The sequence below is a fragment of the Macaca mulatta genome, chromosome 18 (assembly GCF_049350105.2).
Source record: "Macaca mulatta isolate MMU2019108-1 chromosome 18, T2T-MMU8v2.0, whole genome shotgun sequence".
NCBI classification, from domain to species: Eukaryota; Metazoa; Chordata; class Mammalia; order Primates; family Cercopithecidae; genus Macaca; species Macaca mulatta.
This window is the reverse complement of record NC_133423.1, coordinates 6439567-6462812: the sequence shown is the minus strand read 5'-3', so window position 1 is coordinate 6462812 and position 23246 is coordinate 6439567. Positions and strand designations below refer to the sequence as shown.

Sequence of the window (23246 nt, the reverse complement as noted above, 5' to 3'; positions counted from 1 at the left end):
AAACGTTCCCTATTACACCTTCCAAAACTGTTAGGGGCGAGTCCGACAGCAGAACGCACGCTGCTCTGCCTGGCCTCTTCCTGTGTTCTTGCTCCAGCCACACATCGCGGTCTCAGGAGTCAAGCACGGCACCTGGCTGCCAAAGCCAGGAAAAGGTTAATTAACACCGGGCCTCTTCCAGGTGAACGCGAATGCGAGTGGATGTGGGCCCCAAGGTCGGCCAGTGGCTGCCAAGGGAAGGGCGGGCACGGACCACACCCGACCTCCGCACTCGGGGTCCCCTCCGGCGGGATCCGTGGCTCTCGGGGTGGGTGGTCTCCAGCCGGCCACTCCGGGGATGCCGCCGGTCGTGGAAGGACACCCTTCCATTCAAACTCAAGGAAGAAAGGGATCATTTAAATCCCCCGCATAGCTGCGCGCTCTCCCCGGAAGGCTGCTCCAGCACCGCCACAGGGCCCGAGCGCCAGCTCCTGCCTAGTGCACCAGCTCCTGCCTAGTGCGCCCCCGGACCACGTAGCGATGATGCCACCGTGCCCGGGCGCTCCCAGGTGTGCACGCGCAGGTGTGCGGATTCGGGGAGCGCTCCCAGGTGTACACGCGCAGGTGTGCGGATTCGGGGAGCGCTCCCAGGTGTACACGCGCAGGTGTATGGACTCGAGGAGACTTCCCAGGTGTACACCAGCAGATGTGCGGACTCGGGGAGCGCTCCCAGGTGTGCGGACTCGGGGTGGTGGGGGGCACCCAGGTGTGCACGTGCAGGTGTGCGGACTCGGAAGCGCGCCCAGGCGCACGCGCAGGTGAGCGAACTCAGGGGGCGGGGGGCGCGCCCAGGCGTACGTATGCGGACTCGGGCCCGCGAAAGACAGGTCATGCCAGTGAACCCCCAAACCCGGCCCACGCTCCCTGCGCCCCAAGCTGCTCATCCCCAACTCACCTCTTCCAGAAATTTGGTCAAATCGTACACCTTGTGGTGCAGGATCAGCCAGGTGCTCTTGCTGTGGTTGTGCTTCTGAATCTCCTCTAGGGTGTAGTACTTCACGGCCTCGTCCGACTGCTCTGCCATCTCGGTTCGCCGCGAGCCAGGCCCAACACACACAGCCGCGTCGGGTGGAGCAGAGCGCGCGACTCCGCCAGCTCCACCCGGGACATTCCCCGCGCCGGGCACAGCTCCGGGGGCTGGGCGGCCGGCTCAGGGGCGGGGCGCAGTAGAAGGACCCCCGACGGTTGGCCGTCATCCTTGTCATTCAAAAGTCCCCGCCTTAGGTCGACCCCCTCCGCCTGCCCAAGCGTGGTCCCGCCCAGTGTGCGGGTGTTAATTGGCTGCCGGAGGTGCCCTTCACAATCTCCCGACCGCCGCAGCGCGCAGGCGGCGGGACAGGGCTCCACGGAGTCTGCGCGGAAGGGCGGGACGAACTGTGGCTAGGGTGGAGGTGGGAGGTCGGGGGCGTCCCAGCGGGTTAAGCGTGCGAGTGAGCGAGGTGTACCAGCGGGCATGGATGGCAGGTGCAGAGTCCATTCTTGGGAGGGCGGCGACCTGGGCAGCGAATCACGGGAGTTTCCTATTCGCAGGAGCCCGAGTCCCAGACGTTAATTTGTAACAAAAGTAGCCATGGCCAAGTCCATAAAGGGGGCGTCTCGGGTAGCCCTTCGCATGCACGCAAGAGATGAAAGCCCCGTGCGCGCTAGAAAACGGTTTCGCAACTGACTTCGGGAAGCAAATGCGCTGCGCCCCAAAAAATAAAGTTGGCGAACTGTGCTTGACCTCGCTGGGGTTTTGGAATCCCTCGTTCTCACAGGAAAAAAAAATCCAGGGAAATCATCTTTCCCTTAAAAAGCAGAAGTGTCCAAATTATTTCTGTGACTGAAGTAGTTTGGCTGCGGTTGGCCAGTGACGTGGCAAGGCCTTGTTTGTGCATTTAAGCTAAATCAGATTCTCTTCTAGGAGTCTGGAAGAGAACCTCCCCGAAGGGCGCCCTCTTTCCCTTCTGACGCAGGGAAAATACCACATATAAAGAGCTACAAATGTTTGAAGGAGGAAAAAAAAAGAAAAATTCCAGCATGTTAAAATTTGGTATTTTATTCAGGCCCTTTTGAGCAATGGTAGTTAATTCCAAAAAGAACCACACTAGAGGTTTCACATGTGAGGTCATCCACCCTTCCAGGGACGCACCAGTTTCCTACACATAGTAGGTGTCTGATGAATGTAAGCTCCCTTCCCCCTGCTTACCTCTTCCATAGGAAAGAATGCCTATCCAGAAAAACACAAAACACACACGTCAGGCCTGTGAGCCCAAGCCTGCACATATACATCCAGATGGCCTGAAGCAACTGAAGAATCACAAAAGAAGTGAAAATGCTGAAGCAACTGAAGAATCACAAAAGAAGTGAAAATGACCGGTTCCTGCCTTAACTGATAAGACAATCCCCTGTCCTCCTGCTCATTGCTCCGTGAAAAAGATCCGCCTACGACCTTGGTTCTCAGACCAAGCAGCCCAAGGAACATCTCACCAATTTTATTTTTTATTTTTTATTTTTTTTGAGACGGAGTCTTGCTCTGTAGCCCGGGCTGGAGTGCAGTGGCCGGATCTCAGCTCACTGCAAGCTCCGCCTCCCGGGTTTACGCCATTCTCCTGCCTCAGCCTCCCGAGTAGCTGGGACTACAGGCGCCCGCCACCTCGCCTGGCTAGTTTTTTTTGTAAATCTCACCAATTTTAAATTGGGTAAGTAGCTTCTTTTTACTCTCTTCTCCAACCTCTCTCACTGTCCCTCAACCTCTTTCTCCTTTCAATTTTGGCACCACCCTTCAATCTATTCCTTCCCTTAATTTCAGTTCCTTTCCTTTTCTGCTAGAGACAGAGGAGATGCATTTTATCCATGAACCCAAAACTCCGGCACTGGTCACAGACTCGAGAAGACAGTGTTCCCTTGGTGTTTAATCACTGCAGGGATGCCTGCCTGATTATTCACCCATATTTCAGAGGTGTCTGATCACCACAGGGACACCTGCCTTGATCCTTCACCTTGGTGGCAAGCACCACCTCCCTTGGGTGGCAAGTGCCTCCCCAACCCTCCGTGTCTCTACTCTCTCTTTTCTCTGGGCTTCCCTCCTTCACTATGGGCAATCTTCCACCCTCCAGTCCTCCTTCTTCTCCCTTAGCCTGTGTTCTCAAGAAGTTAAAACCTCTTCAACTCTCACCTGACCTAAAACGTAAACACCTTATTTTTTTCTGCAATACCACCTGACCCCAATACAAACTTTACAGAGGTTCCAAATTGCCAGAAAATGGCACTTTCAATTTCTCCACCCTACAAGATCTAGATAATTCTTGTCGTAAAATGGGCAAATGATCTGAGGTGCCTGATATCCAGGCCTTCTTTTACACATCAGTCCCTCCCTAGTCTCTGCTCCCAATGCGACTCATCCCAAATCTTTCTTCTTTCTCTCCTGTCTGTTCCTTTGGTCTCCACCCCAAGCTCTGAGTACTTTGAATGTTCCTTTTCTATGGACCCATCCGACTTCTCCCCTCCTCCCCAGGCTGAGCCAGGTCCCAATTCTTCCTCAGCCTCTGCTCCCCCACCCTATAATCCTTCTATCACCTCTCCTCCTCACACCCAGTCCGGCTTACAGTTTCATTCCGTGATGAGCCCTTCCCCACCTGCCCAACAATTTCCTCAAAAAGAGGTGGCTGGAGCTAAAGGCATAGTCAAGGTTAATGCTCCTTTTTTCTTTATCTGACCTCTCCCAAAACGGTTAGGCTCTTTTTCATCAAATATGAAACCCCTGCCCAGTTCATGGCCCATTTGGCAACAACACTTAAAGGCTTTACCACCCTAGACCCAGAGGGTCCAGAAGGCCGTCTTATTCTCAATATGCATTTTATTACCTAACCAGCTCCCGACATTAGAAAAAGCTCCAAAAAATAGATTCCAGCCCTCAAACCCCACAACAGGATTAATTAACCTTGCCTTCAAGGTGTACAATAATAGAGAAGAGTGGCAATTACTTGCCTCCACTGTGAAAGAAACCTCAGCCACATCTCAAGCACACAAGAACTTCAAAACTCCTAAACTGCAGTGGCCAGGCGTTCCTCTAAGACCTCCTCCCTCAGGATCTTGCTTCAAATGCTGAAAATCTGGCCACTGGGCCAAGGAATGCCTGCAGCCTGGGATTCCTCCTAAGTAATGCCCCATCTGTGCGGGACCCCACTGGAAATTGGACTGTCCAACTCGCCTGGCAGCCATTCCCAGAGTCCCTGGAACTCTGGCCCAAGGCTCGCTGACTGACTCCTTCCCAGATCTTTTTGGCTTAGTGGCTGAAGAGTGACACTGCCTGATCGCCTTGGAAGCCTCCTGGACCATCACAGATGTTTTAGGTAACTCTTACAGTGGAGGGTAAGTCCGTCCCCTTCTTAATCAATACAGAGGCTACCCACTCCACATTACCTTCTTTTCAAGGGCCTCTTTCCCTTGCCTCCGTAACAATTGTGGTTATTGATGGCCGGGTTTCTAAACCTCTTAAAACTTCCCAATTCTGGTACCAACTGGGACAATATTCTTTTATGCACTCCTTTATAGTTATCCCTGCCTGCCTAGTTCCCTTATTAGGTCGAGGCATTTTAACTAAATTATCTGCTTCCCCGACTATTCCTAGGCAACAGCCACACCTCATTGTCACCCTTTTCCCCAGTTCAAAGCCTCCTTCACATCCTCCCCTTGTATCTCCCCACCTTAATCCAGAAGTATGAGACACCTCTACTCCCTCCTTGGCAAGTGATCACGCACCCCTTACCATCCCATTAAAACCTAATCACCCTTACCCCACTCAATGCCAGTATCCCATCCCACAGCATGCTTTAAAAGAATTAAAGCCTGTTTTCACTCAGCTGTTACAGCATGGCCTTATAAAGCCTATAAACTCTCCTTACAATTCCCCCATTTTGCCCCTCCACAACCCATTAATCTGTTCTGGATCTCAAAGATGCTTTCTTTACTATTCCTTTGCACCCTTCATCCCAGCCTCTCTTCGCTTTCACTTAGACTGACCCTGACACCCATCAGCCTCAGCAACTTACCTGGGCTGTACTGCTACAAGGCTTCAGGGACAGCCCCCATTACTTCAGTCAAGCCCAAATTTCTTCCTTATCTGTTACCTATCTCAGCATAATTCTTCATAAAAACACATGTGCTCTCCCTGCCTATCGTGTCCGGCTAATCTCCCAAACCCCAACCCCTTCTACAAAACAACAACTCCTTTCCCTCCTAGGCATGGTTAGGCACTTTCACCTTTAGATACCTAGTTTTGCCATCCTAACTAAACCATTCATTCTCCCCATTTCCCCGTATTTACCTCTTTCCTATTCCCCACCCAGACCACACTTGGTTTATTGATGATAGTTCTTCCAGGCCCAATCGCCAATCACTGGCGAAGGCAGGCTATGCTATAGTGTCTTCCACATCTATCACTGAAGCTACCGCTCTGCCCCACTCCACTACCTCTCAGCAAGCCAAACTCATTGCCTTAACCCGGGCCCTCACTCTTACAAAGGGACTATATGTCAATATTTACACTGACTCTAAATATACCTTCCATATCCCACCCACCATGCTGTTATATGGGCTGAAAGAGGTTTCCTCACTACGCAAGGGTCCTCCATCATTAATGCCTCTTTAATAAAAACTCTTCTCAAGGCCGCTTTACTTCCAAAGGAAGCTGGAGTCATTCACTGCAAGGGCTATCAAAAGGCATCCGATCCCATTGCTCAGGGCAATGCTTATGCTGATAAGTAGCTAAAGAAGCAGCTAGCATTCCTACTTCTGTCCCTTATGGCCAGTTTTTCTCCTCATCAGTCACTGCTACTTATTCTCCCACTGAAGTTTCCACCTATCAATCCATCCCCACTCAAGGTAAATGGTTTTTGGACCAAGGAAAATATCTCCTTCCAGCTCTACAGGCCCATTCTATTCTGTCATCACTTCATAACCTCTTCCATGTAGGTTACAAGCTGCTAGCCTGTCTCTTAGAACCTCTCATTTCCTTTCCATCGTGGAAATCTATCCTCAAGGAAATCGCATCTCAGTGCTCCATCTGCTATTCTACTCCTCAGGGATTGTTCACGCCCCCTCCCTTCCCTACACATCAAGCTCGGGGATTTGCCTCTGCCCAGGACTGGCAAATTGACTTTACTCACATGCCCCGAGTCAGGAAACTAAAATACCTCTTGGTCTGGGAAGACACTTTCACTGGATAGGTAGAGGCCTTTCCCACGGGGTCTGAGAAGGCCACCATGGTCATTTCTTCTCTTCTGTCAGATGTAATTCCTCAGTTTGGCCTTCCCACCCCTATACAGTCTGATAGCGGACCAGCCTTTATTGGTCAAATCACCCCAGCAGTTTCTCAGGCTCTTGGTATTCAGTGGAACCTTTATACCCTTTATCATCCTCAATCTTCAGGAAAGGTAGAACGGACTAATGGTCTTTTAAAGACACACCTCACTAAGCTCAGCCTCCAACTTAAAAAGGACTGGACAGTACTTTTACCTCTTGCCCTTCTCAGAATTAAAGCCTGTCCTCGAGATGGTACAGGGTACAGTCCATTTGAACTTTTATATGGATGCACTTTCTTGCTTGGCCCCAACCTCATCCCAGACACCAGCCCTCTAGGTGACTATCTTCCAGTCCTCCAGCAGGCCAGACAGGAAATTCACCAGGCTGCTAATCATCTCTTGCCTCCTGCAGATTCCCAGCCTTATAAAGACACTCTAGCTGGATGATCAGTTCTTGTTAAGAATCTGATCCGTCAAACTCTACAACCTCGATGGACTGGACTCTACTTAGTCATCTGTAATACCCCAACTGCCGTCCTCCTGCAGGACCCTCCCCATTGGGTTCACCGTTCCAGAATAAAGCCGTGTCCATTGGACAGCCAGCCTGATCTCTCCTCTTCCTCTTAGAAGTCACAAGTACTCACCCCTACTTCCCTTAAACTCACCCACATTTCTGAAGAACATAGTAACCCTTATGAGCCTAATAAATCCTTTCATTTTGTTAGGTCTATTCTTCCTTACTGCAACAGGGCTTTACGCAGTCACCCCCACTACTTAGACTACATCCCAAAAACTTTTCATCCCTGCTATCTTCTGTCTAGTCATACTCCTATTCTTCGTTTTCACCTATCCATAAATACCCTGCCCTTGTCTACACTGCCGGCTTATACTTTTACTCCAAACCATCATAGCTGGTCCTGGTCTTATCCCCTAACCACCACTCTTAACTCCCTCTTGGAATGGATACATTACCTCTGCTGGAAAAGCACACTCCAATTCTTTCACCCACTTTACATTTCCAGTTTTGCCTTACACAAGGTCTCGTCTTCCTTTGTGGCTCCTCCACCTACATGTGTCTGCCTGTTAATTAGACAGGCACATGTACACTAGTTTTCCTTACCCCCAAAAATCAATTTGCAAATAAGACTGAACAGCTTCCTGTTCCCCTCATGACACCAACACTTCACTAGTATTTTATTTTGTTTTTCTTATTATTAATATAAGAAGACAGGAATAGGCCTTGACTTACTGCTGAAAAAGGAAGACTCTGTATATTTTTAAATGAAGATTGTTGTTTTTACCTAAATCAATCTGGCCTGGTATATGACAACAAAAAAACTCAAGGATAGAGCCCCAAAACTGGCCAACCAAGCAGATAATCATGCTGAACCCTGTTAGGCACTCTCCAATTTGAAGTCCTGGGTTCTCCCAATTCTTAGTCCTTTAATACTTGTTTTTCTCCTCTTATTCAGACCTTGTGTCTTCCATTTAGTTTCTCAGTTCATACAAAACCATATCCAGGCCATTACCAATCATCCTATATGACAAATGCTCCTTCTGACAACCCCAGAATATCACCCCTTACCATAAAATCTTCCTTCTCCTTAATCTCTCCCACTCTAGGTTCCCATGCCATCCCTAATCCTGCTCGAAGCAGCCCTGAGAAACATCGCCCATTATCTCTCCATACCACCCCCCCAAAATTTTCCCCTCGCCAACACTTCACACTATCTTGTTTTGTTTTTCTTATTAATATAAGAAGACAGGAATGTCAGGCCTCTGAGCCCAAGCCTGCACATATACATCCAGATGGCCTGCAGCAACTGAAGAATCACTAAAGAAATGAAAATGGCTGATTCCTGCCTTAACTGATGACATTACCTTGTGAAATTCCTCCTCCTGGCTCAGAAGCTCCCCGACTGAGCACCTTGTGACCCCCGCCCCTGCCCGCAAGAGAACAACCCCCTTTGACTGTAATTTTCCACTACCTACCCAAATCCTATAAAACTGCCCCTGCCCTAACTCCCTTTGCTGACTCTCTTTTTGGACTCAGCCCACCTGCACCCATATGATTAAAAAGCTTTATTGCTCACACAAAGCCTGTTGGTGGTCTCTTCACACAGACGCATGTGACAACATACACACACATTTTTTAAGTATTCCAAAATGATCACATTTTTTTTTATATCAAGCAAACATTTCCAAGTGTAACGTTTTGTTATTCAGAGATAGTTTTAAGGACTAAGTAGTGTTAAGAAGGTAAATTATTTGTATTATACTAATCAGTCATGGTTCATATACAATATAGAAATATTTTATTTCACGTTAACCAACAAAAATATGTTGAAATGATTTCCAGTCTTTAATTGTGAAATAATTGTAGGTTCACAGGAAGTTGCAAATATAGTAGAGGTGCTGTGTACCCTTCACCCAGTTTCCCCCAATGGTTACATCTTTTTGTAACTTCAGTACAATATCAAAACCAGGAAATTGGCATTGGTACAATGTATGAGCCCACAGTAGGCCCCTCTTATCCTCAGGGAATAGTTCTAAGACTCCAGTTGATGTTGGAACCCACCAATAGTACCAAACCCGATTGCCACTGTGAAATTTGATCATATAAATTGGGTCATTCTTATCATGCCCAATTAAAATAAAGTCAAGAGGCCGGGGGGAAAAGCACTCAGGAAACATCATATATTATCCTAAGAATGTAGTTCTCTGCAACCCTACCCACAGAAACTGGCTACTGTTAACTTAAAACCAGTTTTATCTAATAGCTATTGAAACAACCTGCTTCTACTATAAGACTTTCTACCCACCATCAACACTCACCAATCAGAACTTGCCAGCTACCCAAAACTTTACTAGTGCTAGTGAACTTTCAGAAAAATACATGTGACTCCTTTTTATAAAACCTCAAACTTTCTCTTTGTTCCTTGGACATAGCAAAGACCACTCGTGTATGCTTGGACTTGCAATTCTTGCTTCCCAAAGCAGATTAGATTCACCTCTGGATTGTATTTGACTTGGACATACTTGGTATCAGAAGTGGGATTCCAAAGCTAACTCATCTTAGCTTCAAGGTTTGGATGAGGGAATTTTCCTCTTCATTGAGAGAAGGCAGTCATCTTTCTTGGTAAATATGTACTTTGTTTTCTATCAGTTCTTGCATTTACTTGGCCTTTGTTTATTAGCACTTGCATCTAATTAGCGAGTGCTAAATCACCTAGATAAATTTAGTTACAAATGGGCTCTCAAAGTTCAACGTCATGGCAAGATTTTTTTTTTTTAATTCCACCTGGTAACATGTTTAAACATCACAGAGATCATTCAAACAGTCTAAACTAAAAGACCACAGCTATAAAATCATACACCACAAATAAGACTTAGATTTCAATTGATACCTTGAGGCAAAAAAAAAAAAAAAAAAAAAAAAATCACTCAAAGATTGTCTAACTACAAAATACTGTCTCAAAGCTAGCTGGGAGGCTTTCCTCTCTGGAGCTTCCCCTCCCCTTCTTACAATTCCTCCTCTTCACCCTTTTGTAACTTAAACTCTCTTTTTCTAAAATACTTAAGTTATTCTGGCATACTAATTATTTAAGTAAAAACACTTGAAACCAGCAGATATAAAATCAAATTGTTTTGACCTTCGTGCTGTTTCTTAAAAGCTAAAGATTAGGCCGTGCGCGGTGGCTCACGCCTGTAATCCCAGCACTTTGGGAGGCCGAGGCGGGCGGATCACAAGGGCAGGAGATCGAGACCACGGTGAAACCCCGTCTCTACTAAAAATACAAAAAATTAGCCGGGCGCGGTTGTGGGCGCCTGTAGTCCCAGCTACTCGGGAGGCTGAGGCAGGAGAATGGCGTGAACCCGGGAGGCGGAGCTTGCAGTGAGCCGAGATCGCGCCACTGCACTCCAGCCTGGGCGACAGAGCGAGACTCCGTCTCAAAAAAAAAAAAACAAAAAAAAAAACAAAAACAAAAAAAAAAAACACTATACTATAAGGAGTGGCAGCATTCTTATCTTCAAGGACAAATATTTGAGAACAAGAAAACACTGTACAGACCTCATTAGAGTAACTCTTATCTCCTACCCCCCTCACGTAATTCAGACACATTTCCACGGTTATTCTTTGTCCAGTTCACTATATTGGTAACTGCCTCAAACTGCTTTACTAAAAATTGGTTTCACAGCCTTTATAGGACTACAAACAAAAAGTTAAAAGCTTAGCCTTCTCTCATTTTGTCAGAAAATAATTTCAATTCAACTGCTTTTTAAGAAACCAGTATGTATGTTTCACTCTTATGACTAAAATTCTAAAATAAAATCTGTAAGATCTTTATTTACATGTATGTGTATGTGTTTAGATGTGTTTATGCATATATACATGTATTGTGTGATGTGTTGCATCTACATGATAAAACCTGGTGTAGTCGGCCAGAAATCCCTTAAGGAATTCTATTTAGATAAAATATGTACTCATATGAAATATGTAACAACTCCAAATATTTTTACCTTGCCTTACTTAAACAAATCCTTGATAAATTAATTGGTTTTTAAATTGTTGATAAAAAAAAATTAGAAAAGTCTTCAAAATTGTCAACATTTTTGGCTGGGTTTACTGGTCATATATCTGCCTCTGCTAGAGTTCTTAAGGTTATAAAGCTATAAACCCAGCCTAAAACAAAATAATATTTGTGTATGCAGTTCTTTGATTGATAAGGTTTAATATTGTTGATTTAATAAAAACAGATGTATTTTCTGAGTTATCAACGGGATACCCATGTATTAAACTTTAAGGTTCTACCTTAAGTAAACACTTGATATTAACAGGCTATGAAATTGGTATATAAAAAATAAAATAGTGACTAGCTCTAATATTTTAATTTTCATAAGTAATCTAGGTATAATTACTTAAAAATAAATTAGGTAATCGGAAATGAAATTAACATTTATAAATGAAGCTTCCATGCAATTTAAAATTTTAAAGTTGTATTAAGTAATAAATATTAAATGACCAAGTTATATCCAAAACTGAGCCAAACTGGCAAATACATGAAAGTTCTTTCTTGGCTTCTTAAATTTTATAAAAAATACTAAATATATTTAGGTCTATTAATCACAATATGAATTTAGGGAAAAATAATTTTGTATGAGAAAAAATCTTAAGTGATACATTTTTGTCCTGAGATACAATAATTAGTCATTCCAAAATTTACAAAAAAGAAAAACTACAAGACTAAGAATGGGGGCTTGGGAAAATAATGTAAGTTCTAAACAAGTTGAAGAGGATTTATAGAAGGTGGGCTTTGTGAAGGAAGTTTTATTTGCGATCGGATTGGCTGCGATTAGAAATAAATTGTTTATGTGTTTTTCTAAAAATTAAACACTGGTGTCAGGAGTTGCTGATACCAGACCAGAGTGTAGTCCTCTGTATTTAAAATAACAAATACTTCCTGAAGTACTGATCTGTCCTTAATAAAACTGCAAGAGGTTTTGATTTTTAATTCTAAAATCTGTTTAACAGCCATGTTCTGAACTGCACAATTTTTGTTTCTGCCGTTTCTTCCTAAGATCTATTTAATTTCTCTAGTTTCAGGTTTAAAATGCTGTCCTTTTCATTGAAAATGGTAATTTCATTTCCTGAGGTAGTTTTCCTTTTTACATTTCTCAGATTCACATCTCAGAGATTCAGCTTTTGCTATATCTCGCTACACATGACTTGTAGGTCTGACATCCCTGCCTTCACCTTTTTCCTCCCCTTGTGAAGGCCTGGGTTAACAATGCTCTTCTCCAACTTTGTTATTAGCTTCTATAACTTTTTTTTGTCCGGTTCTAACTCTGCTTTTTTGGCCTGACACCAAAATATTTATCTTAAAGGCCTAGAAAAGCAATATTTTCCTTCAGTATAACTTGATTCTGTACTCTTAGCTTTTCTTGATGTATATGAATTGTTATATTCATAACTTTGGACATAGTCTTCATATGTCTGCATCAGGTTTGACTTCCAGGTTATCTAAATGAGCTTCCATAAGGAGAAACACTCACCCTGCAGAAGGTTTTTCTCTACCTTTTTGGTAGTGGGTCCAAGAAAGAAAGATTTCACATTTTGTCAAGATAACTTTCTATGTTGCCTTTATTAGATTTTTTATGACTTAGGAAAACTAAGCTGTAAAAGGGTTAAGGATTTTATATCTACGTAACTTTCTGGACTGCTTGTAGAGTCTTTTGACTATCATTCTTTTTAAATTAATAACTATTATTTTACAGTGACCTGTTATTCTGTTTTGATCTAGTGTTTTGAGCTTTTTAACATCTTTGAAAAACTTCCCTAAAATCAAATCCTAAATTGAGTCTTTTTGACCTAGAATTAACTTTAGAATTTTTCAGTTGAGCCCATGGAAAGCCTCAAAATCTATATGTCATCTTGTAGAGATATTAGTTAGGCTTATTTAGTAAACTGTATAGGAAACATTGTCAAATAAGTGATACGAGATCTTTTTTTTTTTTTTTTTTTTTTTTTTTTTTTTGAGACAGAGTCTCGCGCTGTCACCCAGGCTGGAGTGCAGTGGCCGGATCTCAGCTCACTGCAAGCTCCGCCTCCCGGGTTCACACCATTCTCCTGCCTCAGCCTCCCGAGTAGCTGGGACTACAGGCGCCCGCCACCTCACCCGGCGAATTTTTTGTATTTTTTAGTAGAGACGGGGTTTCACCGTGTTAACCAGCATGGTCTCGATCTCCTGACCTCGTGATCCGCCCGTCTCGGCCTCCCAAAGTGCTGGGATTACAGGCTTGAGCCACCGCGCCCGGCCGATACGAGATCTTTTAGTTACATTTATGGGTATGTCGTTGATAATCACGTTTCAAAAATTACATAAATTCACAGAAATCTAATAAGTTAGACATATTAGATAGGTTCATCCTGTCACTGAGGAGCAGTTAAGCCTTACTGCATAATGGCTGGTCCCTGATGTTCTCAAAGAAAAATCTTGATCAGAAAAGGGAACTGTGAAAGGTGATCATACAAATTGGGTCATTTCTTATATTCAACAAAAACAAAGTTGAGAGTCCGGGGGAAAAAGCACTCAGAGCACATAATATAATGACATTGCACTAAGAATGTAATTATCTGCCAGGCTGGCTTCAGACATTGCCTGTTGTAATCTGAAATCAGTTTTATCTACTAACTACTGAAACAAACTGCTGCAACTCTAAGATGAGTTTTACCCCACTGTCACTTACCAAACTTTCTAGTGCCAATGAACTTTCAGAATAACACGTAACAGTTCTCCTTTTTATAAAACCTCCAACCTTCTTTGTTCTTCAGACATCCTAAAGACTGAAGACTAAAATAAAATGTTTTGTGTGTGGCCAGAATTGCAATTCTTGCTTCCCAAATAAAGTGTTTTAAATTTAGAGATTCATCTCTATATTTTGACTTCAACATTATCAATAAAAACACGTTTCTGTTCATGTCTTCCACTGAGAAACATAATGCCTTTTGCATCTTAACTAAGCACTTATCACACACTGTGGCCATAACTTTTGCAGTTTTAGGTGCAACGGCAAAACCAACATTAATTTTTCTTTCTTCACAATTGCACAGGTTGAAGATCTTTCTTACTTTAGATCTTAGAAGTCTCAACCTATTTTTTTCTTTCCTTATTAAGTTGAGAACTTTCATTTTTTTCACTTAAAGGAAGCACTTCACAGCTTCTCATTGGCATATCTGAATTGCCAGCATCACTACTCTTGCACTTTGGGGCCATTATTAAGTAAAACAAAGTTCACTGGAACACACAGTGTAACACCGCAACAGTCAATCTGATAGCTAAGAAGGCCACCAAGTGGCTAAGTAATGGGCGTGGAATGCCTACAGTGTGAGCATTCTGGATGAAGGGATGATTCATATGCTGGGATGTGAGGACAAAGCAGGAACGTGCTAGATTTAATCATGTTACTCAGAATGTTGCACAATTTTAAACCTAAGAATTATTTATTTCTAGAAATTTTTACTTAATATTTTTGGACTGTGATTGACAGTTGGTAAATGAAATCACGGAAAATGAAACTGTGGATAAGGAGGACTATGTTAGTTCCATCCTGTCTTAGGACTTCTGTAGATTTGTGGCAACCACCACAAACAAGATACAGACTGTTCTATCACCACAAAGATCTCCCTGTTGCTACCCCCTTATAATTATACCCACCGCCTTTCCCATACCACCCCTAGCCCCTCATAACCAGCAATGTTTCCCATCTATGTAATTTTGTCATTTTAAAAATGTTATATGAATGGAACCATATAAAATATGACCTTTTAGATTGGCTTTTATCACTTAACATAATGCCTCTGACATCCATCCAAGTTTTTAAATGTATCAATAGTCAGTGCCTTTTCATTACTGAGTATTATTGCATGGTATGGATGCACAAGAGTATCACAGTTTATTTGGCCATTCCCCTATTGAGGGACATTTTGGTTGTTTCCAGTGTTTGGCTATTACAGCAAAACTGCTATGAACAATTAGTGTATAGGTTTTTGTGTGAACATAAGTTTTTATTTTCTCTAGGATAAATGCCCAGAAGTGTGACTGTTGGGACATATGGTAAGCGTATGTTTAGTTTTTTTGGAAACTGCTAAACAGTCTTCCAGAGTGGTTGTATCATTTTATATTCCTACCAGCAGTGTATGAGAGATGCAATTTTTCCATATCCTCACCAACATCGGTATTGTCACTATTTTTTATTTTCGATTTTCTAACAGGTATGCAGTGATATCTTATTGTGGTTTTAACTTGGGACATCTTTTCATATACCTGTACTTACTTGTTACCTGGATATCCTCTTTGGTGAAAGGTCTTTCCATGTCTTTTGCCCATTTTAAAATTTGCCCACTTAAAATTTTTAAAATGGTGAGTTTTGAGAGCTCTTTTTTATACTAGACATGGATCCATTGTTAGATATGTGGTTTGGGAACATTTTATCCCAGTTTGTAGCTTGTATTTTCATCCTCTTATTCTTCCTCAAAGCAAAAGTTTTTAATTTTAAAGAGGTCCAATTTATCACTTTTTTTCTTGTATGCATCGTGTTTTTGGCATCGTGTCTAAGAACTTTACCAAGCCCTATATTTTCTCCTATGCTATCTTCTAAAAATGTTATAGTATTACATTAATTCTATAATTTATTTTGAGTCACTTACATTGGGGTTCATTTTTCTTGTATCTAGTTGCTCAAGCACCATTTGTTTAAAAAGACTATCTTTCCTTCATTGAATTGCTTTTGCACCTCTGTCAAAAATTAGTTCATTGTACTTGTATGAAGCTATTTCTGAGTTCTCTATTCTGCTCCATTGATCTATATATCTATCCTTCCACCAATATCATCTAGTCTTCATTAGCGTAGCTAGGCAATAAGTCCTGAAATAAGGTAGAATGATTCTTTCCACTTTTTGTCCAGAATTGTTTTAGCTATTCTAGTTTGTCTTTCCATACACATTTTAGAATAATCTTGTCTGTATCTAATGATGCATTGGAGATTTTGATAGGAATTGCTTTAAACTTGTATGCCAGTTTGGGAAGAACTGCTGTCATTACTACATTGACTTTTCCAATCCATGCATACAGAATCTCTCTCTACTTATTTAGAAATCTCTCTTAATATTTTTATTAGCATTCTGTAATTTCAGCATATAAATCCGGTACATGTTTTGTTAGGCTTACAGCTAAACATTTCTTTTTTTGAGTAACTGTAAATGGTATTGTAGTTGTTTCTATGAGTTCACTGATAATATATAAAAATATAATTGATTTTTATGTTTGTCTTATACCCTGCAACCTTGCTGAACTCAGTTTTTTTGTAAATTTCTTGGCATTTTCTACATAGATCGTTACGTCACCTATAAATGATGTGTGCCTTTAGTTTACTTTTCTTGTCTTTTCACACAGGCTAGACCATCCAATACTAAGTTAAAGAGCACTGGTGAATGTACACCCTTGTCTTATTCTTGTTCTTAAACAGAAAGTATTCAGTCTCTCACCAGTAAGTATAATGTTGTATGTCTTTCTAGGTGCTGTTTATGAAACTGAGGAAGCTCTCCACTGTACTCAGTTTTCTGAGAGTTTTTATCATAAATGGGTGTGAATTTTATCTAATTATTTTTCTGTGTCACTCAATGTTGTTTCTTCTAGACTTTCATATGATGGAATACATTTATTGATTTTCAAATATTCAAATGGCCTTGTCTCTCTGGAATAAAGCCCACTTGTTTATGGTGTATAATTCTTCTCATATATTGCCGAATTCCATTTTTAATGTTTTGTTAAGAATTTTTGTGTCTATACTTATGAGAGATATTGGTATATAGTTTTCTTTTTATGTACTGTAATGGTCTGGTTTTGATGTTAGATTAATAGTGACTTCAGAGAATAAATTGGGACCTTCTTTTCTATTTTTTCTGTTTTTCTGAAAAAGAATTTGTGAAATTAATGTTAGACTTCTTTAAAGGTTTGGTAGAATTCTCCAGTGAGACCATATGGGTCTAGAGATTTCTTTTTGAGATTTTAAGCTATCAATTAAGTTTCTTTAATAGTTACAGGACTATTCAAATTACCCATTTCATATGGGGTGTGTTGTAACAGTTGATACTCTTTCAGAGAATTGGTCTGCTTCATTGAAGTTCTCAAGTCTATGTGTGTGGAGTTGTTTGTAGTAGTCCTTTATTATCCTCTTCATGTCTGCAGGGTCTGTAATGGTATCTTCAGTTTAATTCCTGATATTTGTAATTTGTGACTTTTGTCTTTTTATTTCTTTGTCAACATTTCCGGAGATTTACTGATCTTTTAAAAGGGACAGTTTTTCGTTTCACTGATTTTTTCTATTGTTTTTCTTTCTTCAATTTCATTAACTTTCTGCTTTTTTCTTTATTACTTCCTTCCTTCTGCTTGCTTTGGGTTTACTTTTCTCTTTTTCTCTAGTTTCTTGAAGTAGGAGTTTAGATTATTGATTTGAGATTCTTCAACGTGATCCCATAGTTCCACATCTAACGTTCCCTTTTCAGGAAACCAAGGACAGTGTTCTTCCACTGCCCTGAATAGGGTGACCATATTTTCCATGGGCACCCGAGCTCCTCCCTGTTTTAACAGGAGTTTAATATAGCAGAGATGGCGTAATGTTTAGATTTCATGTGACCCATAGTTACCCCAGACAATACACAGACAACTCACCAATTGTTAGGGAGCTGAACAAGCATTTCTGTGGACCCAACCGATGAACGTTTCTACACACCTACCAAAAGGAATCGGGCTCCTACAAGCACTTAGGAAAAAGAAAACTACGTTGGCGTGCCAGATATTGGGGGAACCCGCCCCCAGTATTTCAACATATGTTCTTTCTATTTTCCATAAGTGTCGGCCGGCTGAGAAATAGAGACAGTACAAAGAGAGGAATTTTACAGCTGGGCCGCCAGTAGTGACATCACATATCGGTAGGACCATGCTGCCCACCTGAGTCTCAGACCAGCAAGTTTTTATTAAGGATTTCAAAAGGGGAAGGGGTGTAAGAACAGGGAGTAGGTACAAAGATCACATGCTTCAAAGGGCAAAAAGCAGAACCACTAATAAGGGTCTAACAAAACCTAAGTGTCCATCAACAGATGAATAAAGAAAATGTGGTGCATATACACAATGGAGTACTATTCAGCCACAAAAAGAATGAGATCCTGTCATTTGCAACAACATGGATGAAAATGGAGGTCCTTAAGTGAAATAAGCCAGTCACAGAAAGACAAACTTCACATGTTCTTAGTTAATTGTGGGAGCTAAAAATTTAGAACAACTGAATTCATGGAGACAGATAGGATAATGATGGTTACCAGAGGCTGGAAAGGGTAATAACAGGGAGTAGGGGAAAGTGGGGATGGTTAATGGGTACAAAAACAATAGAAAGAATGAATAAGACCTAGTATGTGTTAGCATAACAGGGTGACTATAGTAAAAAATAATTTAATTGTACATTTTAAAATAACTAAAAGAGTGTAATTGAATTGTTTGTAACACGAAATGTAAATACTTGAGGAGACAGACACCCATTCACCCTGACGTGATTATTACGCATTGCAAGCCTGTATCAAAATATCTCATGGAACCCATACATATATACATCTTCTATGTACCCCCCAAAATTAAAAATGAAACATTAAAAAAATAAATTTTAGCTTGTGCTATTATTATTATTACTCAAAAGATTTCCTTATTCTCAAACAAAGATGAAGAAGCATCCTATTTGGCAGTTAGTCCGATGTGAAGTTAATCTAGGGGCAAATTTAGAGACAAACATAACAGAGAAAGGAACATAAATATTTATAAACTCCTCCTGACTTTTCCTGCAGTAAAGACAGTTTTATACATATTTAGAAAATCAATACTACTCCTAAAGTTCCTCAGGTAAAAATATAAAGTAAAAAGCACTCATTATTCTCCTCTACTATAATAGCAAAAAGTAGCATTGTTACTTTTTAAATTATTTTTTCTAATTCCTTCTGTCACTCATCCACAAGACCTACTTGAGCAGATCTTTCCTGCCCATAGGCAAATAGTTATATCAACAATAGAGAGCTGGTTCCTTCAGCAAATGAGCACTTCTATGCAAATGAAATCTTTAAATATCTACACAGATCATCTATAGTATATCCATGTCTTTTAAATATCATGTTAGCACAGGTTAATTTTTTCCTTCCAAAAATATTTCTATTTCTAGTAGATACACCATATTTAGTTGATTTCTAAACAATTCCCTATCTATTAGCAGTAATTCCCAAACTTTACTAAATTTTTAAAGTTTTTATTCATTTTAAAATGAAGCATTTATGACTCGAAGTTGTTTTTCCCTCATGTACATTAATAACCCACCAGCATGTCTGCTGAGAGCCTCTGATCACTTGGATTGTGGAGGCAGAACAAGGAGCAGAAAGCAACGGATAATATCTCACCATAAACCCAAAACAAATGTCTGAAGTTCATTGCTGACATAGTGGAATTTTCCTCAGTAACTTCAATGACAAGTTAATTATGTAGGGCATCTTACCGTAAATATGTCCTTAGACACATTTTTCTTGTAGGTCCATCTTTAAGTAGGAGAAGGCCAATAAGGACAGTAAATGTTTAATTGTAGGACATGGTTGAAATATAAAATTTATTTTTTAAATCTTTTTGTCTCCAGCATAAATTGAACAAGGGTAAAATGGTAAAAAGGAAATTCCACATATCATATTTAACTTTGTAAAGTGGGCCAGGTGCGGTGGCTCACGCCTGTAATCCCAGCACTTTGGGAGGCCGAGGCGGGCGGATCACAAGGTCAGGAGATCGAGACCATCCTGGCTAACATGGTGAAACCCCGTCTCTACTAAAAATACAAAAAATTAGCCGGGCGCGGTGGCGGGCGCCTGTAGTCCCAGCTACTTGGGAGGCTGAGGCAGGAGAATGGCGTGAATCTGGGAGGCAGAGCTTGCAGTGAGCCGAGATCGCGGCACTACACTCCAGCCTGGGCGACAGAGCGAGACTCCATCTCAAAAAAAAAAAAAAAAAAAAAAAAAAAGGTGTCCAGGGTTCTACACAGTTCCATGAAATAGTTGATGCTGCCATTGTCATAAGGTCACTGTATTAATTCGTTCTCACACTGCTCTGAAGATACTACCTGAGACTGGGTAATTTATAAAGAAAAAAAAGGTTTAATTACTCAGTTCTGCATGGCTGGGGAAGCCGTGGGAAACTTACAATCATGACAGAAGGCACCTCTTCACAGGGTGGCAGGAGAGAGAAGAAGCAAGCAAGAGAGGAACTATCAAACACTTGTAAATACATCAGATTTTGTGAGAACTCACTCGCTATCATGAGAACAGCATGAGGGAACTGCCCCCATGATCCAATCACCACCAGGTCTCTCCCTCAACACCTGGGGATTACAATTCAAGATGAGATTTGGGTGGGGACACAAAGGCTAACCTTATCAGTGATCCAAGTCAGAAGCTTGGGAATAATCCACATCATCATCAAAATTGAATTCATCACCAAGTCCTATAGATTTTATCTGTTAAACATCTCTCCAATCAGTGCTCTTCTCTTTATTCTTACAATCTTTGCTCCAGATCTTCCTTCCAGGATTACCTGCATACCCTGCATTCAATAACTTCAATTATTCTCACCTGTAGTCCTGACCTCTTCAGATCCATCCTCCATACAGGACTGGACTCAAAATTAAAATCTGATCATATCACAACTTGCCTAAGACTTTCCCATGTCTCTTGATAACCAAAATCCAAATTGCTTACCACAACATACAAGATCACTCAAAATCTGGTACCTGCCTATCTCTCCAGCTTTATCCTTTGTCATTTCTGCCTCACACCTTAGAACCCAGCAAGAATTCACTATTTTTGGTTCTCCACACAGCACACTTTCCTCACTTCTATACCATTGCTCAAGTCCTCTCCCTTGCCAGAGTACTCTCTTTACCTCCTTTTTCCCACTTTCTCTGTATTGGCCAAGGGCTGAGGACTCTTTATGACTCAGCTTAGGAGTCATTTCCTGGAGGAGGCATGTGCTGACCACACCCTTCCCTCCCATTAGGTGCCCTCTCAGTGCTTCCTTGATTCTTTGGTCATATCACACACACCAACTATATCGTCCATCTACATGGCTGTCTCTCTCATTGAGCCATGAGTTCTTTGGGACAATGATGGTTAATCACATTGCTATCTCCAGCACCTAGCACAGTGCCTAGCACTCAGCAGATGTTCAATAAATGTTTTTGAATGAATAAGGGCGTAAATGTGATCCAGAAGATAGATTTTAAGTACATGGAAAATCATAATTACATTGTAACCACACTGAGAAATGTGGATTTACTTATATATCACCAGCAAGAGTACCAGCAAAGTTTAAAATTTTTTTTCCATGACCTCTACTAAAGCTGAAATACTGTTTTATTTCTTTTCCAGTAGAGAAAACAGGGAAAGGGAGGCTAACATCAGCAGCAGTGTGAAAATGGTTTACAACGAAAATGTGTGCTGTAATCAACTTGGACTTGATTAAGTCCAAGTCTGAGATGCTTGATAAGTAACACAACTAGAACAATGGAGACGGCAATGGCATTTTCATACCCTATGCTGCTGGGAGTCACATGTCAGATACACAGCTATCTACCTTGATAAAAATAGTCTAGGAACTCTAAGGTTGATTCTAGAAGAAACTAAACCCTGGACATTAGTGTCCAAGTATGCAACTGCATCCCTTGGATCCTTCTTTCCCTCAATTCCCTCAGTGATTACCAATATCACTCCTTGCCACCCACCACTACTCTTCTCTTTTCATTACTGTGGCACAAATGGGGATGCATAGCCTTTACTTTGCTTTCTTATAGCACTGTCAGAATATTCAAGCGAACTTCGCTAAAGGATAGCAAAAAAGGAATTATGCATAAAGTACAATGATTCTGTTACAGGATATTTGGGGTGTCACTTTTCTGGCAGGAAACCTCTGTGGCTTGTAGCACCTTTGCCTGAGATTTGCTCAGGTCCCCTAGGCTTATTCCACCCACGTGGCCTGGCAGGCGGCACTTGGCTCACACTACTAGCCTGGATCCCATGCCTGCCAATGGTGAGCCAGGTGTGGAAGGACAAGGGGTGTGTGAGCGAGCAAGCATGGGGTTCAGCCATTGCACACAGTCAGGCTGCTGCAGCAGGGTGGGCAGCTCCAGGTGCTGGCACAGGTGCCGGCTCTCTGCAAGGCTACAGCTGGACCAGGCACCCTGCAAGCAGCTTCCACAGCTGCCACCAGGGAATGTGGTGTTGCCCAGAAGCCTGGAGACTCCAGGAACCACAGGGCCCCAAAGAGGGAGTCACAACCTGGGCTTAGGGAGCTCCCAGGTCTGGGGTCCTTGAAGGGCTACAGTTCTTTCCTTTTCACCTGCAACATGGTGAGCAAGGGGTGTGTTTCAGCCCTGTTTGTCTTACAGCTTTTTCAGCCCTGCCATTCAGTAGGTCCTGAGTTCTTCTCCTGCATCCAGGAAGAATGAGGTATGTGGATACGAGAAGGGTGAGCAAGGCAAAGAAAAGGTTTATTGAGTGACACAATAGCTCAGAGGAGGCCTTGGAGTGTGTAGCTCCTCTCTGCAGACAGGTCCTCCTGATGTCTCTGCAGCTCTCCACAGAAAGGAGGCCCTGGAGTGGGTAGCTCCTCTAGCCTGTCCTCCTGACATATGCTCAGCCCCATCCTTATGATCTCATTAATCTTAATTACCTCCTTCTAGGCCCTGCCTCCAAATATAGTCACATGTAGGGGGGTTAGGCTTCAACATATGAACTGGGGGAGACACATGGCTCAATCTATAGCAGATAAAAACCAAAGCAAAGGAAAACCAAGGTGGTAAAGTAAGATAAAACAAGAGTAAAGTTAGTAAGAAGATGAACTAACATTCAGTAAGTGTTAATTATATGGAAGTATTTCCAAACATTTTATATACAGATACACATTATCTCATTTAATCCTAACAAGAAGACTCTGAGCTAGTGACTATCATTTCCATGTGCCATATGGTCAAATAGCATCTTAAAGAAGCAAACTATCAGGCCAAAGGACACATAGTAAACGTGACTAGTATTAAAACCAGAGCCTCCATAGCCTGTTTTATACTTCTTCCCATGGTTTTAGTATCAACTATAACTGACACTTAAATTGTCCTTATATCAAGCACTGATGTAAGTATGCTATGTATTTAATGTGCATTAACTCCTTTATTATGTTAAGGGGTATATTATCACCCTAAAAATACTATTATAATCCCTGTTTTTAAGGTAATGAAACTGCAGTACAGAGAGGCTAAGTTTCCTACCTTAACATCACATAGCTAGTAATTGGCAGA

General features: G+C 41.8%; 1 protein-coding gene and 1 long non-coding RNA gene across 7 annotated transcripts in view; one reads left to right on the top strand and one right to left on the bottom strand.

Annotated features, from left to right (window-relative positions):
• CYB5A (cytochrome b5 type A) overlaps positions 1-1144 on the bottom strand; it is a 41427-nt gene extending 40283 nt beyond the window's left edge. For 5 of the 6 annotated variants that reach the window (XR_001441159.3, XM_028837687.2, XM_077974536.1 and 2 more), the window contains exon 1: positions 935-1129. Coding sequence is in view for 5 of the 6 variants with exons in the window: in XM_028837687.2 (XP_028693520.1) it covers positions 935-1063 (129 nt within the window). In the remaining variant the exon portion in view is untranslated. 6 annotated transcript variants of the gene reach the window in all.
• A 15-nt stretch (positions 1145-1159) lies between these two features.
• Positions 1160-8421, top strand: LOC144336389 (uncharacterized). The gene is made up of 3 exons (XR_013408134.1): positions 1160-1503; positions 2239-2720; positions 8086-8421. It is a non-coding gene; the product is annotated as an uncharacterized LOC144336389 (long non-coding RNA).
• Positions 8422-23246: the final 14825 nt, after the last annotated feature.